At 33.4% G+C, this 21,476-nt stretch overlaps 1 protein-coding gene across 3 annotated transcripts in view; it reads left to right on the top strand.

Moving 5' to 3' along the window:
• The window catches only part of LOC113515587 (uncharacterized), a 325,354-nt gene that overhangs the window by 149,883 nt on the left and 153,995 nt on the right, over positions 1-21,476 (top strand). Inside the window, exon 1 of one of the 3 annotated variants that reach the window (XM_052897537.1) lies at positions 3,648-3,844. The exons of the other annotated variants lie outside the window; for them this stretch is intronic. Coding sequence (XP_052753497.1) covers positions 3,821-3,844 — 24 coding nt within the window. The 5' untranslated portion in view covers positions 3,648-3,820. Of the gene's footprint in view, positions 1-3,647; positions 3,845-21,476 lie in introns of those variants that run through there. 3 annotated transcript variants of the gene reach the window in all.

The raw sequence follows: 21,476 nt of genomic DNA, 5'->3' as shown, positions 1-21,476 counted from the left end.
GTGGATTGTTATTGTTGGAGCACGTAGCTCGGCGGGCGGGTGTAAGGCATCATGCCTTACCAGTTAATTCGTTTAGACGCAGTATTCAGGTGCAGCGTATAGTAATTAGATGCCACGAGATGTGACGTATATTTGTTGTGAGTATAATATTGTTATGTAGCTGCTTTAGTAACGGAATTACGTTTAATGTTTGTATGGTTCTATTTTGTATGATAAATATCTCAGTCTACATGAATGGGAACGCATGAGTTACTTAGTATTCTGTACTGTGCACGATGATAGGTCATTATTACTATGTTCAATTTAGTGAACCTTTAGTTTGTTTCCAATTTCATGTTGTATAGTTAAAAATAAATTAAAAATAAAATTACGACTTCTGGTGACATTTACTTTTGACCAACCCGTTTGAAAACGAAACGAGCACATAAAAATCAATCGACCATTTGATAATTCATTTATTTTTAAATAATAATAAAATGTTAATTTTAAATTTTACATTTATTTTTATTCACATGTAATTAATTTAAATGTATAAATAACCATATGGTACGATAGTTTGTCATATAATTAAATTTGATCCATTTTAAGGATTCCGAAACCCGTTTCAAAGCCCTCCATTCATTCAGCAATTATTTAAATTGATTATCGCCATTTGTAAGTTTGCTAATAGCCCGATATCTTTCTATTAATCAACGTATAATGCAGATTTGAGTGCGTAATGTACGAGCGATATGTTATAGAGTTTCTGTAACTACCATTTTGTAAGCGGCGACACCTGCGGCGCGCTTCGGAGTGTTGTTTTAATTCCGTTACGCGGAAAGCTTTGATTTACTCCGGGAACGAGCTCTCGCTTCATCGTCATAAAGAACTGTGTTACAGTGTTGCGGATGATAATATTATATAGGTGGTTTTTACACTATCGAGTCGCATTAGTCGCAGATATATAGATATGGATTGATATCATGATATCAGTAGATGATTTCTTGCAAATGATGTTTCTTGCAGACTTTATTTAGTTTCTAAATATATAACCTGTTCCTAGTTTGTATACACTTGAAGCACATACACTGAAGGATATATTTGTTAAATGAAATAAACACATATTCACATAATCAGAAGAACAAATACAAAGAAGTGCAAGATACCCTCATAAATTAGTTATCAATATTTTGTAAAAATTAAGCTGTTTATTAAAAAAAATCCTACATAATATGTCTAAAAACCTTTAATAATATTCCTACGGATATAAAGGAACTTCTATTAAACCAATTTATAATTAAATTACGTAAATAGCTACTTAATAAAAGCTTTTAATCGATAGACGAATTTTTTTAAAACGGATATATAAATGTGAATTATAGTTGGTATTGCTGATGCATGATTTGATCAGTTCCTACCAAAATGTGACATTTGCATGCCACTCTGTAAATGGCTAGGCTTAAGAAACTTTATACAACATAATATCACCGATACTATCCCTATTGGGGGAATAGGGATTATTAGCAATGGAGTTTGACAGCCCCATTGCTAGCAATATGCCCTATTAGGTAAACCTCCACGTGGTCCCCCCTGGAAACCATCGTGAACAATTCTTGTTGAATTCGTCACGATGGGCTAACTGACCTGCTTTATCCTCACCTGTCATCCCTTACTAGTGCCCACCGGTGTATACCGATAGCGCAGGTGGGGTTACCATTCTATTATTACTAATTAAAAAAAACCCCATCCTATTTAACTGCCATAAGGAAAGGCCCCTTTCCTTATGGCAACTTACGGGGGAGGCTTATATTTAGCAATGGACTAACAACGACTGGAATATAAAACTATATAAATGGATTGATATATGATTACATTTCACATATATATTTTTAGTGTAACACGCTTCTTAAGAGACATGAAGTGTTCCCACAAATACTCGAAGTTTCAACATGAAACCGAAATCAATTTCGTCAGAATACAGCGATCCGAATCGCAATCACAATTGAGAATGTTGGTCTGTGAGGACATTACTGAATTCGACTCTCAATTTCACTTCTTATTTTAATAAATTAGATATGCTTTGAATCAATGCTTGACATTCCGATATCCTTTACGATTTTGAAAGATGGAATATGTTTACGTATGTTTTTTTTTGGGATAAAATTACATTTTTTTTTATACAACTTAGAATGGAAAACAAGCTGACGGCCCACCTGATGGTAAGCGGTAACCATCACCTATAGATATGAGCAGTACTATGAACATAACAGAGTATACTGTTACGCCCATGATATCCCCCATGCATTGCCATTTCTGAGGACTCAGATGTTATTCCTCTGTACCCTGTAAATTCACGTCATATCCTACCCTTCAAACCGAAATACAGCCAAGCAAACTCAACTGCTTTACGGTAAAACACGAATGGGACAGAGGTACCCAAGCAATCGACTTTTGTACAAAGTCTCCCTCTGGTACATTTTCTACCTATGTTTTAATTATTATATTTTATATATTATACGAGTATGTCTAAAACGTAAACGTAAATGTTGCTGTAATATAATTCTACCTCTATGGATTAAGTATCTGAAAATAAATTATTATTATTATTATAAAACGTATTAAGGTCGACCTTCAATATCCATTAAAATCGTATCTAATTTGGTGCAGTAGTTATTACATGATACTGTAATGAACATGTCTGTATGTTCATTACAAACAAAAATATCTAAATAATATTGCTTTTATTTCTGTTGCTATTAAGAGCTCTCATATATATATATATATATATATATATATATATATATATATATATAAAATAAAATTATATATATATATATATATATATATATATATATATATATATATATATATATATATATATATTTTAATATCTTTTATAATACTTAGAATATCAGTCTAGCTAACGGCCATCTCAGGCACTACAAAACATACTCACTGGACTTCCAAGACCCATAAGGAGTACCCTTATGGGTTTGTATTCCTAAGGATTACGGTGCTATACTATCGTACGTTGTAATTTTATATATTTACTCTATATTGCACCACTTACCTTTCTCTTTTACCAGAGGGAGACTGTCTCATTCGTGTTTCTACCGTGAAGCAATTGTGTTTACATAGCTGTGTTTCAGTTTGAAGGATGGGATATGGCAGTGAATTTACAGGATACAGAGGAATAACACCTGAGTCCTCAGGAATGGCAACGCATGGGGGGTATCATGGAAGAAACAGTATACTCTGTTATGTCCATGGTACTGCTCATGTCTTAAGGCGATGGTTACCGCTTATCATCAGGTGGGCCGTCAGCTTGTTTGCCATTCTAAGTTGCATAAAGAAAGAAGAAATAATACAGATAAATATGTATTACACATATGGAGTACAAAAGGCGGTGTTATCACTAAAGCAATGTCTTTTACTGCCATATTTCGATTTTAAAAGTTGCAATTTTATTATATGTAAATAGATAATGTGCGGAGGTGTCGCTCGTTGTGACATAACTATCATTGGCAATCGGAGATGCGTATAATTTGGTATACCGGCGCGCGCGCATCGTGCTCCGGTCGGACCGGTCCGCTCTCGCCCCCCCTCCGACCCTCCCGCAGCCGCCGACGCCCCTACAGCTTCGCGACCAGTTCTGAGGTATGGGCACTTGCAAAAACTGGCATCGTGTGGTCACAGGTCTCGTATTTGTTTTGGTAATGCCCGATCAGTGCGTGATCTGGTAATTTGCAGTAGTGTCAAGGTCTGTCAAGTGTAAAATAGTGTCGAGTGTGTAGTGTCTAATGTAGTGTCGCCGGGAGATGTCGCCCCGTGTCCCACCACCATGCTGGCTGTCCGCCACGCCAAGGTAATGATGCTTAATTAAGTATTTACTGTAAGTACTTAATTATGTAGGTACACTCTCACTTTGTACTGTGCTAACAACTTTGATAATATATATGTATTTATATCTTCTCATTGCATCTATGAACCTGAAATTATTTTTTTGTAAAGGCTTACTTTTTTACTTAATATATTATACTAGCTGGTGGTATCAGTATGTAAATTATCTAATGTGCTAAATAAGGACACAAATGTACTAAATTTGATTCAAACCTGTTCAGAAACCAATAAAAAGAACAAAAATGCATTCCCCCATTGTTAGAAACTTTCGCGTTTATAATATTAATAGGATTCATCTACTTATTGTATACGCCGTTAACTGTCCACTGCTGAATATAGTCTCCCTCATTATACATTATACATAAGGACGATTTTGCCAGTTGTTGCCACGATTTTAAGGCGAGTTGGCAACAGCAGTCGTGCTTTTGGTGATGTTTTAAGAGGGACGCAGCTGCCTATCTCTCCACCATAAGCTCCCTTAGTCACCTCTTACGACACTGAACAGGAATGGATGGCCTATTCTATGCTAGGACACAACTAATCTAATTAAGGAGAATTCATTGGTCAAAAATATTATAATGTAGTTAATACAAAGAATTATGTAACAAGTAGCATTTGCTTCAAAATATTTTTTTTATACAACTTAGAATGGCAAACAAGCTGACGGCCCACTTGATGGAAAGTGGTAACCGTCGCCTATAGATATGAGCAGTACCATGGACACAACAGAGTACACTGTTTCGAAGTCATAAATAATAAAATCATAAAAACAGCGTAATTGCTAACTTAATAAGGAACTGTCAATGAAGTAAATTGTATAGAATAGAATAAAATAGAAAATATTTAATGCCAAAAAAATGCAATTACAACAGAAAATATAGAAAATACATATATAAGAAGTATCTCGTAGTAAGCAAAAGGAACTGGCGCAGCTGATGCTGTGAGTGTCTCAAAGTGTGACGGTTTTTTTTAATGAATTACAGCCAATGTAATTTGTTGATAATGTAGCTTTCTTTAAGTGAAAAATGTTCTTTAATTGGTTTAGTTGTTTTTTAATTTATGTATTCCAAACAAAAAATAAAATCTATCCCCTTTATACTATTATTTTTGATAAGCTTTGTCAATTTAGGTTTAGAATTATCGAAGGCATCGCGTAATATACAGAGAAATAAATGAGAAACCAGTTTGACAGTAAAACATTTGACATCCTACCACTATTGTTTGTATAAATACGACAATTTGTGTGGATAACTACTACTAACTACTAAATGGCTTAGAATGAAATTTGATTTATTTATGTTTTGAGTTAGGATATATCTCATAGAGAGGAGGCTTGCCCTACACCACCGTTACTACAGGGCGGGCCGTCGCGTTGGATACTCGGTAGTCGTACAAACGGGAACCCGGGCTCCAACATAAGCGCCTCGAGGTACGTCGTGTGGTTTTTAGTGGGTACGAATCACACACACCCCAGCTGCCCTCCCTCCGGCAGATGGGACGGTCTTTCCGAAGATTTTCCACACGTTAAACAAAAAAAAGGATATATCTCTTATGTACTGATTCACGCAGTCAGAGCTGCAGGATATAGCTGGTTAGTTACATTTTATATAGGTTTATCATATTTTAATAAAAATACATATTTTTAATTAAAATTCAACTTAAATATCAGTATTATAATGAAGCGTATGAAAATAGTTTTGAAATAATTAATGAATTTTATGTACTGATGTAATACGTAAATGATGTGGGATGTTATTTGTATATAAACCTGATAGTGCACTGATTGTGTATTTAAATATGTGTTAAAAATACAAAAGATTGAAGTCAAGTATGATTTGTTCAGTTTTTTCTGTTAAATTACAGATAGGGTAATAATTAACTTCTAAACCTTTGGTCACGTTTACAATACATATTCGGAAATACATTTTGCATTTTTTTACAAATATATATTCTTATAATTCAATTTAAAACTAATGTAATAAATAGACACGAGCACGGATAATTAGTGTCCGGATCAATCAGATCCGAGAATATAAATACGGATCTGTATTTTTTTACTCGGTGTCAATCGAAATGTATACAGCAGTTTATTCATGATTGTGTAATAAATTCAAATTAACGTTAAAGAGTGGATTTCTGTTGTAACAAACACAATGGGGAACTTCTCAATTGGCTTAGTCTCAGTGTTCTAATAACAAAATGCTGGCCGACAAAGTTCTTGTCTCGTGCTAGAGATGTAAACATAGCGAGCGAGTAGCAATCAGGCTGTTGTTGACAGTAAATGGTTATTAATTAAAACAAACGTAAGCTACAGCCGCAGATTTGGGGTTACATTGAAATATTCCTAATTGTTTTGATAGCTGTAAGGTTACCTGTTTAGATTATATAGATGGAATGTTTTAATTTGGAAATTCTTCAACAAAAACAGGTCAACTTTATTATCAAAAACAGGTCAACTGTGCGTAAATCGGGACACCAGAATGTACATTTATTACTTAGCATGTTGGAGAGATTTATAAGATGGTATAGTTACGAATATATATATATTCTTATAATTCAATTTAAAACTAATGTAATAAATAGACACGAGCACGGATAATTAGTGTCCGGATCAATCAGATCCGAGAATATAAATACGGATCTGTATTTTTTTACTCGGTGTCAATCGAAATGTATACAGCAGTTTATTCATGATTGTGTAATAAATTCAAATTAACGTTAAAGAGTGGATTTCTGTTGTAACAAACACAATGGGGAACTTCTCAATTGGCTTAGTCTCAGTGTTCTAATAACAAAATGCTGGCCGACAAAGTTCTTGTCTCGTGCTAGAGATGTAAACATAGCGAGCGAGTAGCAATCAGGCTGTTGTTGACAGTAAATGGTTATTAATTAAAACAAACGTAAGCTACAGCCGCAGATTTGGGGTTACATTGAAATATTCCTAATTGTTTTGATAGCTGTAAGGTTACCTGTTTAGATTATATAGATGGAATGTTTTAATTTGGAAATTCTTCAACAAAAACAGGTCAACTTTATTATCAAAAACAGGTCAACTGTGCGTAAATCGGGACACCAGAATGTACATTTATTACTTAGCATGTTGGAGAGATTTATAAGATGGTATAGTTACGAATATATTAGAAAATATGGGGTAAACAGAGCATAATGATTCAAAATGATGTTGATCTTTATTGATTACTTTTAACTGCTTGGATACCTCTGTCTCATTCGTATTTCAACCGTGAAGCAGTTGTGTTTGCATGGCTGTGTTTCGGTTTGAAGAGTGGGATATGGCGTGAATTTACTGGGTACAGAGGAATAACACCCGAGTCCTCAGGACTGGCAACGCATGGGGGGTATCATGGGCGAAACAGTATACTCTGTTATGTCCATGGTACTGCTCATGTATATAGGCGACGGTTACCACTTTCCATCAGGTGGGCCATCAGCTTGTTTGCCATTCTAAAGTGTATAAAAAAAAAATTAGATTAGACTGTATATATCGGTTGACTACTAGAGCATGCTATCAGGTATTAAGTCCGCCCGGTAGACTTGTTTTAATATATGCAAAACTAAAAAATAATAAATAAATAAATATATATTCGGTGTCAAAGTCATTGAAAGTGGCCACCATTTTAATTAATATATTTATATTATATCAAATAGTTCAATATATCTTGTATCAATGTAGATACCAATCTTGTTCTATAGATGACTTAGGTATTTATGTAACTAATAGTCTTACCCGACTTCGCATGGGTAAATAGAATTTTATATAAAAGTAATATATAGCTTATATTACTTACTGACAATGTAGCTTTGAAAGAAAAGTGGTGAAAGAATTTTTAAAATCGATTGAGTAGTTTTCGAGTTTACCCATTGTGAACATACAAAAAAACAATAAAATCTTTTCTCTTTATAATCTTTGTATCATTATATCAGTCTTTAACTATGCACTGCTCAACATAAGCGTGCCCTTTGGGGGGTTTTGCCAGTAGTTGCCACGCTTGGCAGGCGGATTGGCAACCACAGTTAGACTTTGGAAATATTTTAAGAGGGACGCTGCTGCTCATCTTTCGCTTTCCTTAGTCTCCTCTTACGACACCCACGGGAAAGGAAAAGGTGGCCACATTCTATGCCGGGACCACACGGTGAATAATCTTCGTATAGGTTACATATATTCATTTGCGCCTATTACTTGTTAGGGGTATGTTTTCGAAATAATTATATAAATAAATAAAAATATACTAATATTTTTTTATACTACGAAGTTGACAAATGTAATGTTTGCTTGATTGTCCGTCTGATGGTAAACGGTCACTAGAACTTATGGACGCCTGCAACGCTAGGGGAGTCACATGCGCTTTGCGTTGCCGACTCTAAAGAAACTTTTTTTTTATATACAACTTAGAATGGCAAACAAGCTAACGACCCACCTGATGGAAAGTGGTAACCGTCGCCTATAGACATGAGCATAACAGAATATACTGTTTCGCCCATGATACCCTCCATGCGTTGCCATTCCTGAGGAGTCAGATATTATTCCTCTGTACCCTGTAAATTCACGCCACCCTTCAAACTGAAACACAGCCATGCCAACACAACTGCTTCACGGTTGAAACACGAATGGGACAGAGGTACCCAAGCAATCGACTTTTGTACAAAGTCTCCCTCTGGTGTATACTGATAATATGCCCTTTTTGAAAAATAATTCTATAATTATATAAATATAATATATTTTCTTTGTTAGAGATATCGGATGCTGTATAATATTGTAATATTGTAAATGATGTCAAGCTATATCAATGATATAGATGTGCGGAGTAACGGGATTCGACAGTAATAAACTTTGCTCAGGAAAAAACAGCTACTTTAGTATCGGCAATAAATAGTATTAATTTATTTAATTATTAGCTATATCACATGGTTTTGCTTGCGTGAATCAGTCAGTACGTAAAGTATCCCATATGCCAAGTTAGGATATATCTAAACACATTTACCAAAAATACAACGACTTCGTTCAGCACTTTTTGCATGGTAATGTAATAATCATCCATCCATCCATACTTACAAACTTTTATATTTTAATTTATTTATATAGAACTTTTTTTAACCGACTTCAAAAAAGGAGGTTCTTAACTTATCTTATTTTTCGCATATGGGGTCAGCTAAGCCGATGCACGTCGACCCATACGGATCTTCTGTGCTTCCCCCTGCCTTATACCATCATTTCATAGATCCTATGTGTTACCCTAACGATATCCTGCGGTTTAAGATATCTGTAGTCCCCTGGTTCTGGATAAGCTGTTCCCGGTAGACAAGGAGGTTCTTAATTCCGGTCGTATTTTTTATGTTTGTTACTTCGTAACTCCGTCAGTTCTAAATCGATTTGGAAAATTCTTTTTTTAGAAAGAATATATTTACCGATTGGTCTCATTGAAATTTTATCAAAATCGGTTAAGTATATTAGTTTCTAGGTCAAAATAACTAGTTTTATCACAATTGAAATCGGTTTTTTGTATGTACAACCTTTATTTATTATGAATTCGGTCGACAATACAGTGAATGTAAAACAGTAATGGAAAACCTGTTAATTTTTAAAAACAACTAGCTCCAGCACTCAACGAAAACTTACTTATAAATATTAGGATGTCGGGACATGTCAAATGTTAGCTACTTTTGTATTATGTTTGGTCGACTTGCGTTTTAACATCAATTTGTCATACAAATTCAGGGTGAGTAAATTTTTCATATATACGATGTAATCACTACAGATTATATATATAAGTTCGAGACATATATATATATATATATATATATATATATATATATATATATATATATATATATATATATGTCTTGTGGCAAATATAGCTGATGAAAGAACTCTTTATTGGCGTATCATGGATATGTTTCCATCTTAGATACGGCATTTTGGTATGGGGAAATTCAACAGAACTGGAAAGAGCATTTATAAACTCACACCCAGAACTAGCTGTGTACCGTATTTTAAAAAGCTGAAACTACTAACTCTACCTTGTTTATATATTTATGAAACATTAACTTTGTTAAAACACATACTTATTTATTTGAAAAATTGTAATAATGTCGACAATTATCGTGGAAGATATCCAAATAAGACTTCAATATTGGCAAGTATATTTAACGGACCTATATAAAAAGTTGTATATAATGGCTATCCGAATATACAACAAACTAGACTATTACATAGGAATATTCGACACAATTTAAAATACAATTATTTAATTTATTAATTGACAAATGCTACTATTCAATAATTTTATATAAACGTTTTTGAACTATAATTATTAGAAAACATAATATTTTGACAATACATACTTGATATAATTTTAACATTCGTAATGAATATATGACAGTTTTATAACAATAATTTCATTACTTTTATAATAATAATAAATGTATAAATTGTAATTTTAAATGAATTATATAAAGAATAATAATATAATAGATTAATTCAAATATGTATTTGCACGTCTGTAAAGACTAAAAGTGAGATCTATATAACATAAATAACCATACCATCTATTATGTACTACTTTTATAACAAATAAATTTATTTCATTTCATTTATATATATATATATATATGTATATATATTCTGTTTTTACCATATGGCCTTAAGCTCGCCACTTATACAAGAATACATAAATAAATAAATACATATGTTGGATGTTCAGGAATACAAGTGTAAAAACCGTAATATGTTTAGTGCAATAGTTTTTGCTTGATATCAGAACAGATATAAAAACAGACAGACAAAATTTCTAAAAATCTATATATTTGTTACATTATAAAAAAAATTATAAGTAAGTAAATAAAACGTAATATGACCTCCTGTAGGGACAACACAATTTTCAATAGAGGGAACCATACATTTGTATAATAAATTACACTTGATATTATTCTTTTAGTTTTTTATCGGAATATTCTATTTGAATAATATGAGTTAATATAAAAGTTGTTAGGTCATTTTCTACATTTTCAGGTTCATCATAGGTTTCAGCTTGGATTATAATATTTTGTAGGATTGTAACTCACTTTTAAGGAAGAACAAAGCAAAGCAAAAAAAAAAAAAAGGCTTTGCACAATTTTGGGACAATAATGATGTATTTTAATAATTATTTCTCTTTCATTTAAGTAAAATTTTGTTTACCATATTTTTATTATGGCCGTGTGGACCCAGCATAGAATAGGCCACCCCTTCCTTTCCCGTAGGTGTCGTAACAGGCGACTAAAGGAACCTAATGGTAGAGGGATAGGCAGCAGCGTCTCTCTTAAAAGATCTCTTAAAATCTAACTGCGGTTGACAACCCGACTACCAAGCGTGGTAACTACAAATTTACCTTATGAGGAAGACTTATGTTTTTGGCTGAAGTTGTTATGAAGACTCGATGCGGTTTGTGGAGATGTTAAATAACGAGAATAATTCAAGATATAAAATGTAAACTTATATATTGAATGGACTGCCTAGCGCAGAGGTTGTATCGCGAGTGAGTATAAGACAAAACATTCAAGTTACGTTGATTGATTTAGGCCACTTACAAATTAGGGAACGGTGCAAAGTTCGCTTTGAAATTATGAATAATCATTGTGCAATATTACATGTAGGCACATGTTCAGCGGTGGACAGTTAAGGGCTGAAATGTTGATGATATTTTTATTACATAAATATAAATAAATAATTAAATTTAGTAACTTAGTTTTAGTAGTAAATTAATTTAACAATGAATGAATAAATATTATTTATGTGGTTAAAATCGTAGCCTGTCACCCACCAGTGTTTGTAGTCATCGATCGAGTCGCAAATAAATTACTGCTACTTGCAACCCTGGGAAATGCACCAGTGACATTAATAATAGCCGAGTGTCCCAGGGCCGCCGGGTCGTTGCATCTTTGTAAGTCGCATTTATGTCGTTGAAGTTTGCTAAAAGGAAAATAACATTATTCAGCGCTCTGGTTTGTGGTTCGTACAAAGGAAAGATGTTAATGATTTCCAACGTTATTACAAATAAATAAATAGATAGATAGATAAACAATTTATTTCAAGCATTTATGATACACGTTAAATTAACAAAAGAGTTCATACAATCAAATTAAATATATATTTTTTTTAATATAAAACAAAAGATAAAATACAAAAATATGTTTTCGTCATGTGTGTCGTAGTGACCCAAATAGGCTACAGCTCAGTGATAGTTTTGCTTTAAAGTAAAGCACTGATTTACAGTGTAAAAGGATGTATTATATAAACATCTATACGTGTCACTTGTGTTTCTGTAATATTTATATATTTCTCATTAAAGAAACATAATTAAATATTAATAGAAGGCACTAATATTAACAGGAGTGTTAATCATGTTGAAAGATTGCTCTCAGCAATTAGACCGCCTTACTGTACTTATACAATTGTATCGTTGTGTTTGTAAATTGTCTTGCTTATTTCCTATATTGTATAATGCAAGTAAAGTATACTCATTCATTCATTCATTCAAATCTGAAAAAAATTTTAGCTCTGAAGTAGATAACTTCGCAGCATGAGCATTTGCGGAATGAAACTTCATTGCAAGCAATAGATATTTACCACGACATCATCATAATATCTGTTATAATTGTCCACTCTTGCATATATGTCTTTTCCATAAGGGGGATTTTGCCAACAGTTGCTACGTTTGGCAGGCGGGTTGGCAACCGCAGTTAGGCTTTGGTAATAATTTCTCTACCATTAAGTTCCTTTAGTCGCCTCTTACGACACCCATGAGAAAGTAAAGGGTATCCTAATCTATGCCGGGACTACAGGACATAGATATTAACTACAATTTGTGATAACTATTTTATACAACCATCCAATAACATGTACAATAACATAATAACATTTTATAACAATTAAAGCTGTTAATTTTCTTTACAAAACTGAAATTCTTCTTGTTATGAAGTTAAATCTACTTTTACGCAAATTAAAATGTTTTAATTATCTACGAAACGTTATGTAATTCATCAGTGCGTTTTAAAATAACATAAAATAAATATAAATAATTTGAAAATAAGAATAGAACAGTGAGGTATCTTGTTTTAATGGGTGATAACGGTACGGTAACCCCGCCTGCGCTATCAGTGTACGCTAGTGGGGCACCAGGGAAAGGTGATTGATAGGTGAGGATGAATGCAGTTCAGTCCATAGTAACGAATTTCATAAGAATTAGCCACGACGGTTTCAAAGGGGAACCGCGTGGAGGTCGACCGAACAGAGTATGTTGCTAGCAATAGGGCTTTTAGATCGCATTACTGACTACTGAAATCCCTTTTCCTCTGAACAGTGAGGTAGATAATACTAATTATGGGGGGATGGGATTGTTAGTAATTGTTAGTAACTAACCTTGTTATTACTATCATCCCTCACTGGTGTCCCGCCAGCGTATACCGATAGCGCAGACGGGGTTACCATTCCGAATACCATTTTGAAGTTGCTTTTTCTGCTAATCAAAATTCACTTATATTACATACATACATCAATGAGTTTTAGTATAAAACATATGTTCTCATCAGTAATTCTTGATCGGAATTCAATTGGTCCGTCGCCGGGGTCAGTAACCACCTCGTAAGGGACTAAGCATGATTTTCGTCGGCACGGGCGCGGACGTGGCCGCGTCGCGACAAAGTTGAACGAACTGCTCGCTCGCTCGTGTATACAATGCACATATTGGGCCAAATTGCAGGGTAGGTAAAGGACGCCTCTGCAGTTTATCTGTAATCAATTATTATAAACCTGATCAGGTAAGGTAACGTAGTGACTTCGTCGAGAAGTTGAAAGATTGTGAAGGGTGTTTGTTGTCTAATATGCTTGAAATATATGTGATACAAGTCTAGCTCAATACGAAATTATTTGTATTTATATTGATGTTCCCTGTCTAATATTAATATATTTAAAAATTTAAAACAATATCTGTTTAAAAAAAAAACAAAACACTTATTTTTTTAATGGATGATAATGGAATGGTAACCCCGTCCGCGCTAACGGTATACACTGGCGAGGCATCAGTGGCGAATGATTGGTGAGGATGAAAAGGCAGGACAGTTAGCTCATTGTGGCGAATTCAACGATAAATCAATCACGATGGTTTCCAGGGGAAACCGTGTGGAGGTCGATCTGACAGGGTATATCGTTAGTAACAGTGTTATTTGACCCCATTACTAGCAATCCCTTCTCCCCTAACACTGTTATTAGTTACTTACTGTTATTAGTAACGTTAGTTATTAGTTACCTTACGACTCGTCTGATGGCAACTGGTATATATAAACGCTTGCAACAACAAGGGTAACACGTGCGTGTTACCGACCCTGAAGTAATATTACGCAGTTTTTGAAAAACTTCACGTTGTATTCGCAAGGGAAAACCTTGGCAGGAAGTTCATTCCACAGTCTGCGAATTCGCGGAAGGAAATTCAACCGCGCTGTAACAACACGAATTCATGAAAAATAAGCAGCTACCTACACGAGGTATAGGTGAGTGATTTCCACGAATTTCCATATAGATTTACAATGAAATTGGCGAATCGAAATCGCTGTGTCAGAAGTCAATTAATTGGAGTAATATAAAATGATCCCAGGACAGTGGCGGCCGTCCGCTCGGCGACATTGTGTGAGTCAAATAATTAATATGGCCGATTTGATTGTATCATTTTATGAAGGCATTTCATTAAGTTTGATTTGCAATGAATTTGCACAACAGTGCGCTGATTGATAGTATAATGGAGTGCTCTGATAAGCCTGTAGCCCGAATAAATGGACAACAACATTGAGAGCGACGCGACTGGCTTGATATGATAGCTGACACCAACTTAACCATTTATACTATAATACTAAGTTTACTATAACTTTATTATAACTTTCTTACTGTACTGGGTTGACTGGAAGAGATCTCTGTCAGAGATAAGCCCACCCTTGCTCACAACATTTATAAATAGATTATTTTATATGTAACTTACAAGTATAATATAATATAATATAATATATATATATATATCTTTATATTTATTATAACTAAATACTGATTGAATAGCAAGACCAAATAATTGTTGGTAATAGGTAGTTGATTTTATTTATTTATTTCTTATTGCATTTTAAGTTGTCTGTTTTTTTTTACTTTGTTTCTTTACAACATACTGCATAAAAACAAGGAGGTTTTGAATTCAATGGTATTTTTTAGAGTTACGTAAGAAAAACATTTGCACATTTTAAAAAGAATTTTTATTTTAGACTACGTAGTTTTTTACTTATGTTTGACCATAACCTTCCCTCTCCATCGTCAAAGATTTTGAAACGAAAAATCTGTTTTTCGAATACCACCGTTATATATGTAACTATCATATGATAGGTATTATATGTAGTTATAAATCTACATTGTACCTAATTCCTAATCTACATATTTTACGCATTGAATCTGTAATACTGAAATAAATGATGATCTAAAAATGGGTTTAACTAAAATATAAAATAAAGAACTTTAGATTTTAACAAAAGATTAATTAATATAGATTCGTGTAATAATATTATAAGATCCTTCTAATAGGCTCGGGTCGAGTCTTCTCATTATAATAACTTTTGGTTGAAAAATCACACGTCGTCGGCAGTGTGCGACGGTCGTCGGTCGACGGTCGACGGTCGACCTGCTTTGGTTAATTTCGTATTCAAATTACACCCGCATACACGCTTATACAAAGGAATATTCCACGTCTACCTACATTTCGTTGTCTTTTATTTGATTGCAAAAAATAACATTATTTAATGCGAATCGAGATTCGGTCGTAACCGCGGCGCGTGACTCGTGTTATGCAAAAACGGAGGGTTCATACCGAACAAAAGTCAAACAAAGTGTAATTTTTATTTGCTTAATCTATTTTTACGAAGCAATATCACTGTTAAAATACAAAGTTTAAACTAAAAGCTTATTTACTGTCCAACCTTGCCAAAACAGCGGAATATTAATGTAAATATTGACATTTGAGAACGAAATGTAAAGTATCACACACAAGCCCAAGAGGTTTAAATGATACCAAAAAATCCATAGTTTTTTTAATATATTTGCATGATTATTAAATAAAAAAATGTAATGTGAAATGGCAAATAAACTAACGGATCATTTAATGAAAAATGGTAGGCGTCATCTATGGACTTAAACATTACCTAAGTCGCCGACTCTTGTGTGAACTATCTTTCTGATCTTCCTTAGGTTAATAAAGAGAACTGAGTACCAAAGATTAATTTTATAATTCTTGCTTTATCCACTTTTATAATTTATTTCGGTTAATCTAGATCTCTTCTACCATCTCCATCCTTTCAGTTTCATACCTATTTCGTTTACCTTTTCTTCCGATATTCATGCTACATGTCCGAACGTATCTTAATTTGGATTCGTCTAGTCAGCAAAAGCTTGTTCAATGGTATCATAAAATTTACCTTTCGGATAAAAAAAAATATAACAAAACACGCATTGCTATTTTACGACATAAAAAGGTCAGATCCAATACGCACGCGATAACTGTTTAAACACTTTTGAATCATCAAAGTCTCTCTATCGATGATAACTTCATCAAACACGTAACATACACGAAATACATGGTCAATTATGAACGTCTTTCTTTTTAAAGTCGGGCAAAATTCTACTTTGTGTGTTTAGTGATATGTTTGTTTCAGACTAAACGCAATCAATGGTTCGCTGTATAAAAGATTTATCGGGGCGCTCCAGCAAAATTCTAACGCGAATACAAATTCCGCACGAGCAAACCGAAATAATAGTGTATGATTAAATGCGCTGTCGCATAATTGCTAAAGCTTATGAAGCAATTCTAGCGGTCGCGTCGTTTTGACGGTTTCGTCATGAGAACAAACAAGGCTGGGGTGGAAGTGACGTTTATAATTTTTATTTGTGAATGCACCAATGTTGCGAAAACAAACCTTCTTTTCTTTCGGATAGATTCTTAGTGGATAGACTTGTTAAAATATATAAGACATATACAAATTAGCGATACGCCTGTTCTCATTTCGATCTCTTGATTTCGAACCACGAATGCTTAGTGGTTTTCAAATGTATTCAACTATCTAAAACCGAGAATTACCATTAAAATGTAAACATTTATGATTGGTTTTTTTGAACATTAGCCCAACTTAAAAGGTGATCAAGTAATTCTTTTATCGCAATCGTATTTTGTGTCCCTTATGGCATTCTATGGGAGAGGCCTATGTTCAGCAGTGGACAAATAATGGACGAGATGATGATGATTAATAAATGTACTAAACATTTAATGAAAGGCCACGAGTCGGACGCGAGTTGGTCACGAGCTATCAGCACGCTACCATAGTTCCGTCTATTAAGTTGACGACAACGTCAGTTCTACCTTCATATTCTAATGCTGCGAATGCGACTGTGCGACTTTGTGACAATTTTGTGAATACGAACTAACGAACTCATCAGTCCAGGCTCCAGGCCGGAATACTGCATTCCGCTGTATAACTTGTTACCGCTTGTTTAATACATTTATCCGAGTATGTCAGCCGACACTGAAGTTCTGTATGTAGGCAGTTAGGTACAAAGTTTAGTTGAGAACTTCATATCAACCGAATTATGTGAACCACAAAGGAACTATGTTTATCAAGGACTAATAATACAGTAATAACAAAAATATTCGTTTAAAATTATTTATTATAAGTTTATAATTGTTTTTATTATATATGTATATATATATATATACTTTATATACTTTTAAATACAAATTGCGCACCTATTTCTTAGAAAAATCACTTTCCCTTTAAGCTTCTCCTGCTGGTTACTCTGTTTGAGTCATAGATTACTATTTGCTCTTCTATTGCAGTTGTTTCATTTGATTGGTTTATATAGTAATATTTTATGTATTTATTTATGCATATATTTATTTATTTAATATATTATAATTTTTTTTTGTATATTTATATTATATATATATATTATAGAATTATATTATTATTATTTTTTCTATAAATAATCAAGTATTGCATTATTTTCATTAGTCAACATCTATTTAAAAATGCAAATATGAACCATCGTCTTTTTGTTTCATTCTCTCACGTATTTATATATATTTTTCTCTGTTTGCCAATGGTTGATTGGTAGAATTAGAAAAAGAGAATAAATAGAAAGTAAACTTAAATAATAAAATATAGACCGGCGAAGATCAGACCATTTTCCGTTTATGTTTCCACTCTGTTAAGTCCGCCAAATGTACGATTAGAATTTTACTGTATTTTACATTAAAGTTTAAATAAATAAAATAAATAAATATATTATTATTATTATTTCTATAAATAATCAAAGTTTTGTAATTACGACATATTTGTCTATTTAACTATTAGCCAACATAAAATATTTTGATACAATATTAGAATTTTAACTATGAATATCGACTAAAATACAAGTAGATGACAATATCGTGAGTACACATTAATTTATATATATATATATATATATATATATATATATATATATATATATATATATATATATATATATATATATATATATATATATATATATATATATATGTGTATGTGTATGTATGTATAAAGATATAAATTTAGTTTATAGAATTAGGATATAAGTTCATATTTGTTTATAAAGCTGTATGAACAAGAGCGCAAAGCTGCAGACAAACTGCAAAGCAGTTTCGCAGCACTAAGAATATGTATTATGTATGTAACTGTTTACTTGAGTTAAATAAAAAAAAAAAAGAATATGAAAGTTTTTGACCAGTGTATGTTTCCGCTGTTGATTTACATAACTGAATGATGGTTTTACTCTCTCAAAGTTGTTCTACGAGCTTTGAAGAGGAGTTTGCTTGGAGTTTCATTATGTAATATAATATAATCTGTAATAAAAAGATATGCAAAAGAATGTTAATGACCGATATATTTCGAGGTTATACCGAGGTTTTGCCAAGAGATTACAGCATGGAGTTCTTCGATAGGGGGCTAAAGAGGTTACTTCAGGGTCGGCAACGGGCGCGTAATACCCCTGGTATTGCAGGCATTGGCTACGGTAACCGCTTATCATCAGGTGGGCCGTATGCTTGTATGCCACCTCAGTGGTATAAAAAAAAATTATAGGATTGATAGGCTGAAATGGCGGCTACATAGTTGCATGAGTGTAAAGAAAATAAACGCAAATAGGGAGAAGAAGTTACCGAGTGGGGATCACTTAGGCAATGTAAGGTGATCCCCATTTAAATGAGGGGACGACCTCAAGGAGTCAGCTAATGCTGGTGGCTAAGGACAATGCTCTTTTCGTTCTATTGAGAAAGCATAATTATAATGTAGTTATAATATTTGCTCCGAATAATCTAGTATTTGTATTCATATATGCTGGAACAAAGTCGCTGACATACAATAAACTCGTGAGGGTGACAGAATCCGTTGGTTTGGGCCGCCGGTTGTCAGCAGCCTGTGAGTTATGTGCTGGCTACAGCCGGGAAGAATGCAACTTAATTAACGCACACGAAATTACATGTCTCCCCATTATGAAATAACAATGCATATGTATATTAAGAGATTTAAATCTAGTGAATTACAGTACTGTTAATTGTAGGAGTGTCTTGTATTGAGAATGAATGTTAAATATTAGAAAAGTAAATAATTTAAATAAATATGGTCAGGATAAAGACAAAACAAAAAAAAAAAAAACATAATTGGCTCTATGAAGTTCTTATTTCGGTAGTATTAGTTTTCGTTACCTCATAATTCCATCAGTTGTAAATTGATTAATTTTTTTTTTATATAAAAGGATATACTTACAGATCAGTTTCATAGAGGATCTGCTAAAACCTGAGATATTTTTTGAAATAAAAACATACTATAGTTTCATATCACACACACACGAATACACGTACACACAAACTATTTACAAATTATTATATATATTTATATTAAAATTATAACTATCCAGTTACTGTAACAGGAATATCAAATTTATAAAAGTATATATAATTTAATAGGTCCCCCAGATAAAGGCTCGACCCAAATGGGGATCATAGTTAAGCAATTCTGTAACTTACTGTTTCGAATACAGATTATTATATAGAAATTTTATTAAAATCAGTATAGTAAATTAGTTTTTAAACAAAAATAACTGATTTTGGTTTATCTTTTTCGTGAAACACAAATTGTAACTATGGCCAATTGCAAAGTTATAAAAAAGTAGCAGGATTCTTTTAGTCCAAAGGATAATAACGGACAATTTAATTCATTCGAAAAAATGGTTAAGGAGCACTTGAGATGAAAGTATGTCGAGGGGCAGAGTCGGGTGCAGTGACGGCGGCGGTGAAGGAGTCGCGGCACTAGCGATGTGCCGGCTCTCTCGCGAACTTCTTTGATTAAAACTTATGCAAATCGGAAGAGGCGAGTCAAGTGGCTTCGACAGCTTACCAAACGATAGTTTATAGACGTGTGGTATAATATATGAGCAGCTGTCATGATTGAAATTCAAACAACAATTCGACAGCAATATAAAATACCTCCTCCCACGATTGCTCAGGTTATCTCTGTCGAGGTTTTTCCAAGAGACTACAACATGGGGTTATTAAAAAAAAAATGGTAAAGGTTTCTTTAGAGTCCGCAACGCGAGCGTAATGCCCCCGGTATTATAGCTTTTTATAAGCTATAGTAACATACCATCATGTGAGCTATATGCTTGTTGGCCAACTTTTCAAACTCGTTTTGTTTCTTCATTTGTTCGAACGAATTTAAAAATGGTTAGATCTAAATTATTCTGTGCCATTTTTGTTTGTATATTTGCGGTCTTTACCAATCTTCTATTATTTTTAAGCTTCAGTTCTTTTTTTTATACAACTTAGAATGGCAAACAAGCTGACGGCCCACCTGGTGGAAAGTGGTAACCGTCGCCTATAGACATAAGCAGTACCATGGACATAACAGAGTATGCTGTTTCGCCCATGATACCCCCCATGCGTTGTCATTCCTCAGGACTCAGGTGTTATTCCTCTGTACCCAGTAAATTCACGTCATATCCCACCCTTCAAACCGAAACACAGCCATGCAAACACAATTGCTTTACGGTTGAAACACGAATAGGGCAGAGGTACCCAAGTAAACGACTTTTGTACAAAGTCTCCCTCTGGTAAAGTTTGTTGTAGGTTTTATACTAATTTTGATAAAATTATAGCAAATTTACTTTAATTAATTACATATTTTTTGTATAAATTATATCAGATAGTTTAGAAAAATACTGATCTTTAAAATATAATAATTAAGAGTTTAAAAAACATTTTAGAAGTAATTCCTTGATAAACTTAAATAATTCATTACCGCAGTAACTTATGCCTCAACCTGCAGCCAGCTTAAGTACGCCGTGCTAACTATTTGTGCGGATTTTAATTAAGTTTGTGGGTTTGGAGAGACGCTGGCGCCGGTCCCGCCACGGCTCGCGCCACGCCACTCACATTGACATGAAATCCTAAGACGAAAGCTTCTATTACAGGCTTCCATTCATTGACGTCTCTGCTTATTTTAATGAA

The sequence above is a fragment of the Galleria mellonella genome, unplaced genomic scaffold (genome assembly GCF_026898425.1).
Source record: "Galleria mellonella isolate WM207_F2 unplaced genomic scaffold, CSIRO_AGI_GalMel_v1 utg37, whole genome shotgun sequence".
NCBI lineage: Eukaryota > Metazoa > Arthropoda > Insecta > Lepidoptera > Pyralidae > Galleria > Galleria mellonella.
The sequence above is the reverse complement of the archived record's forward strand: the minus strand, read 5'-3'. Positions and strand labels throughout refer to the sequence as shown.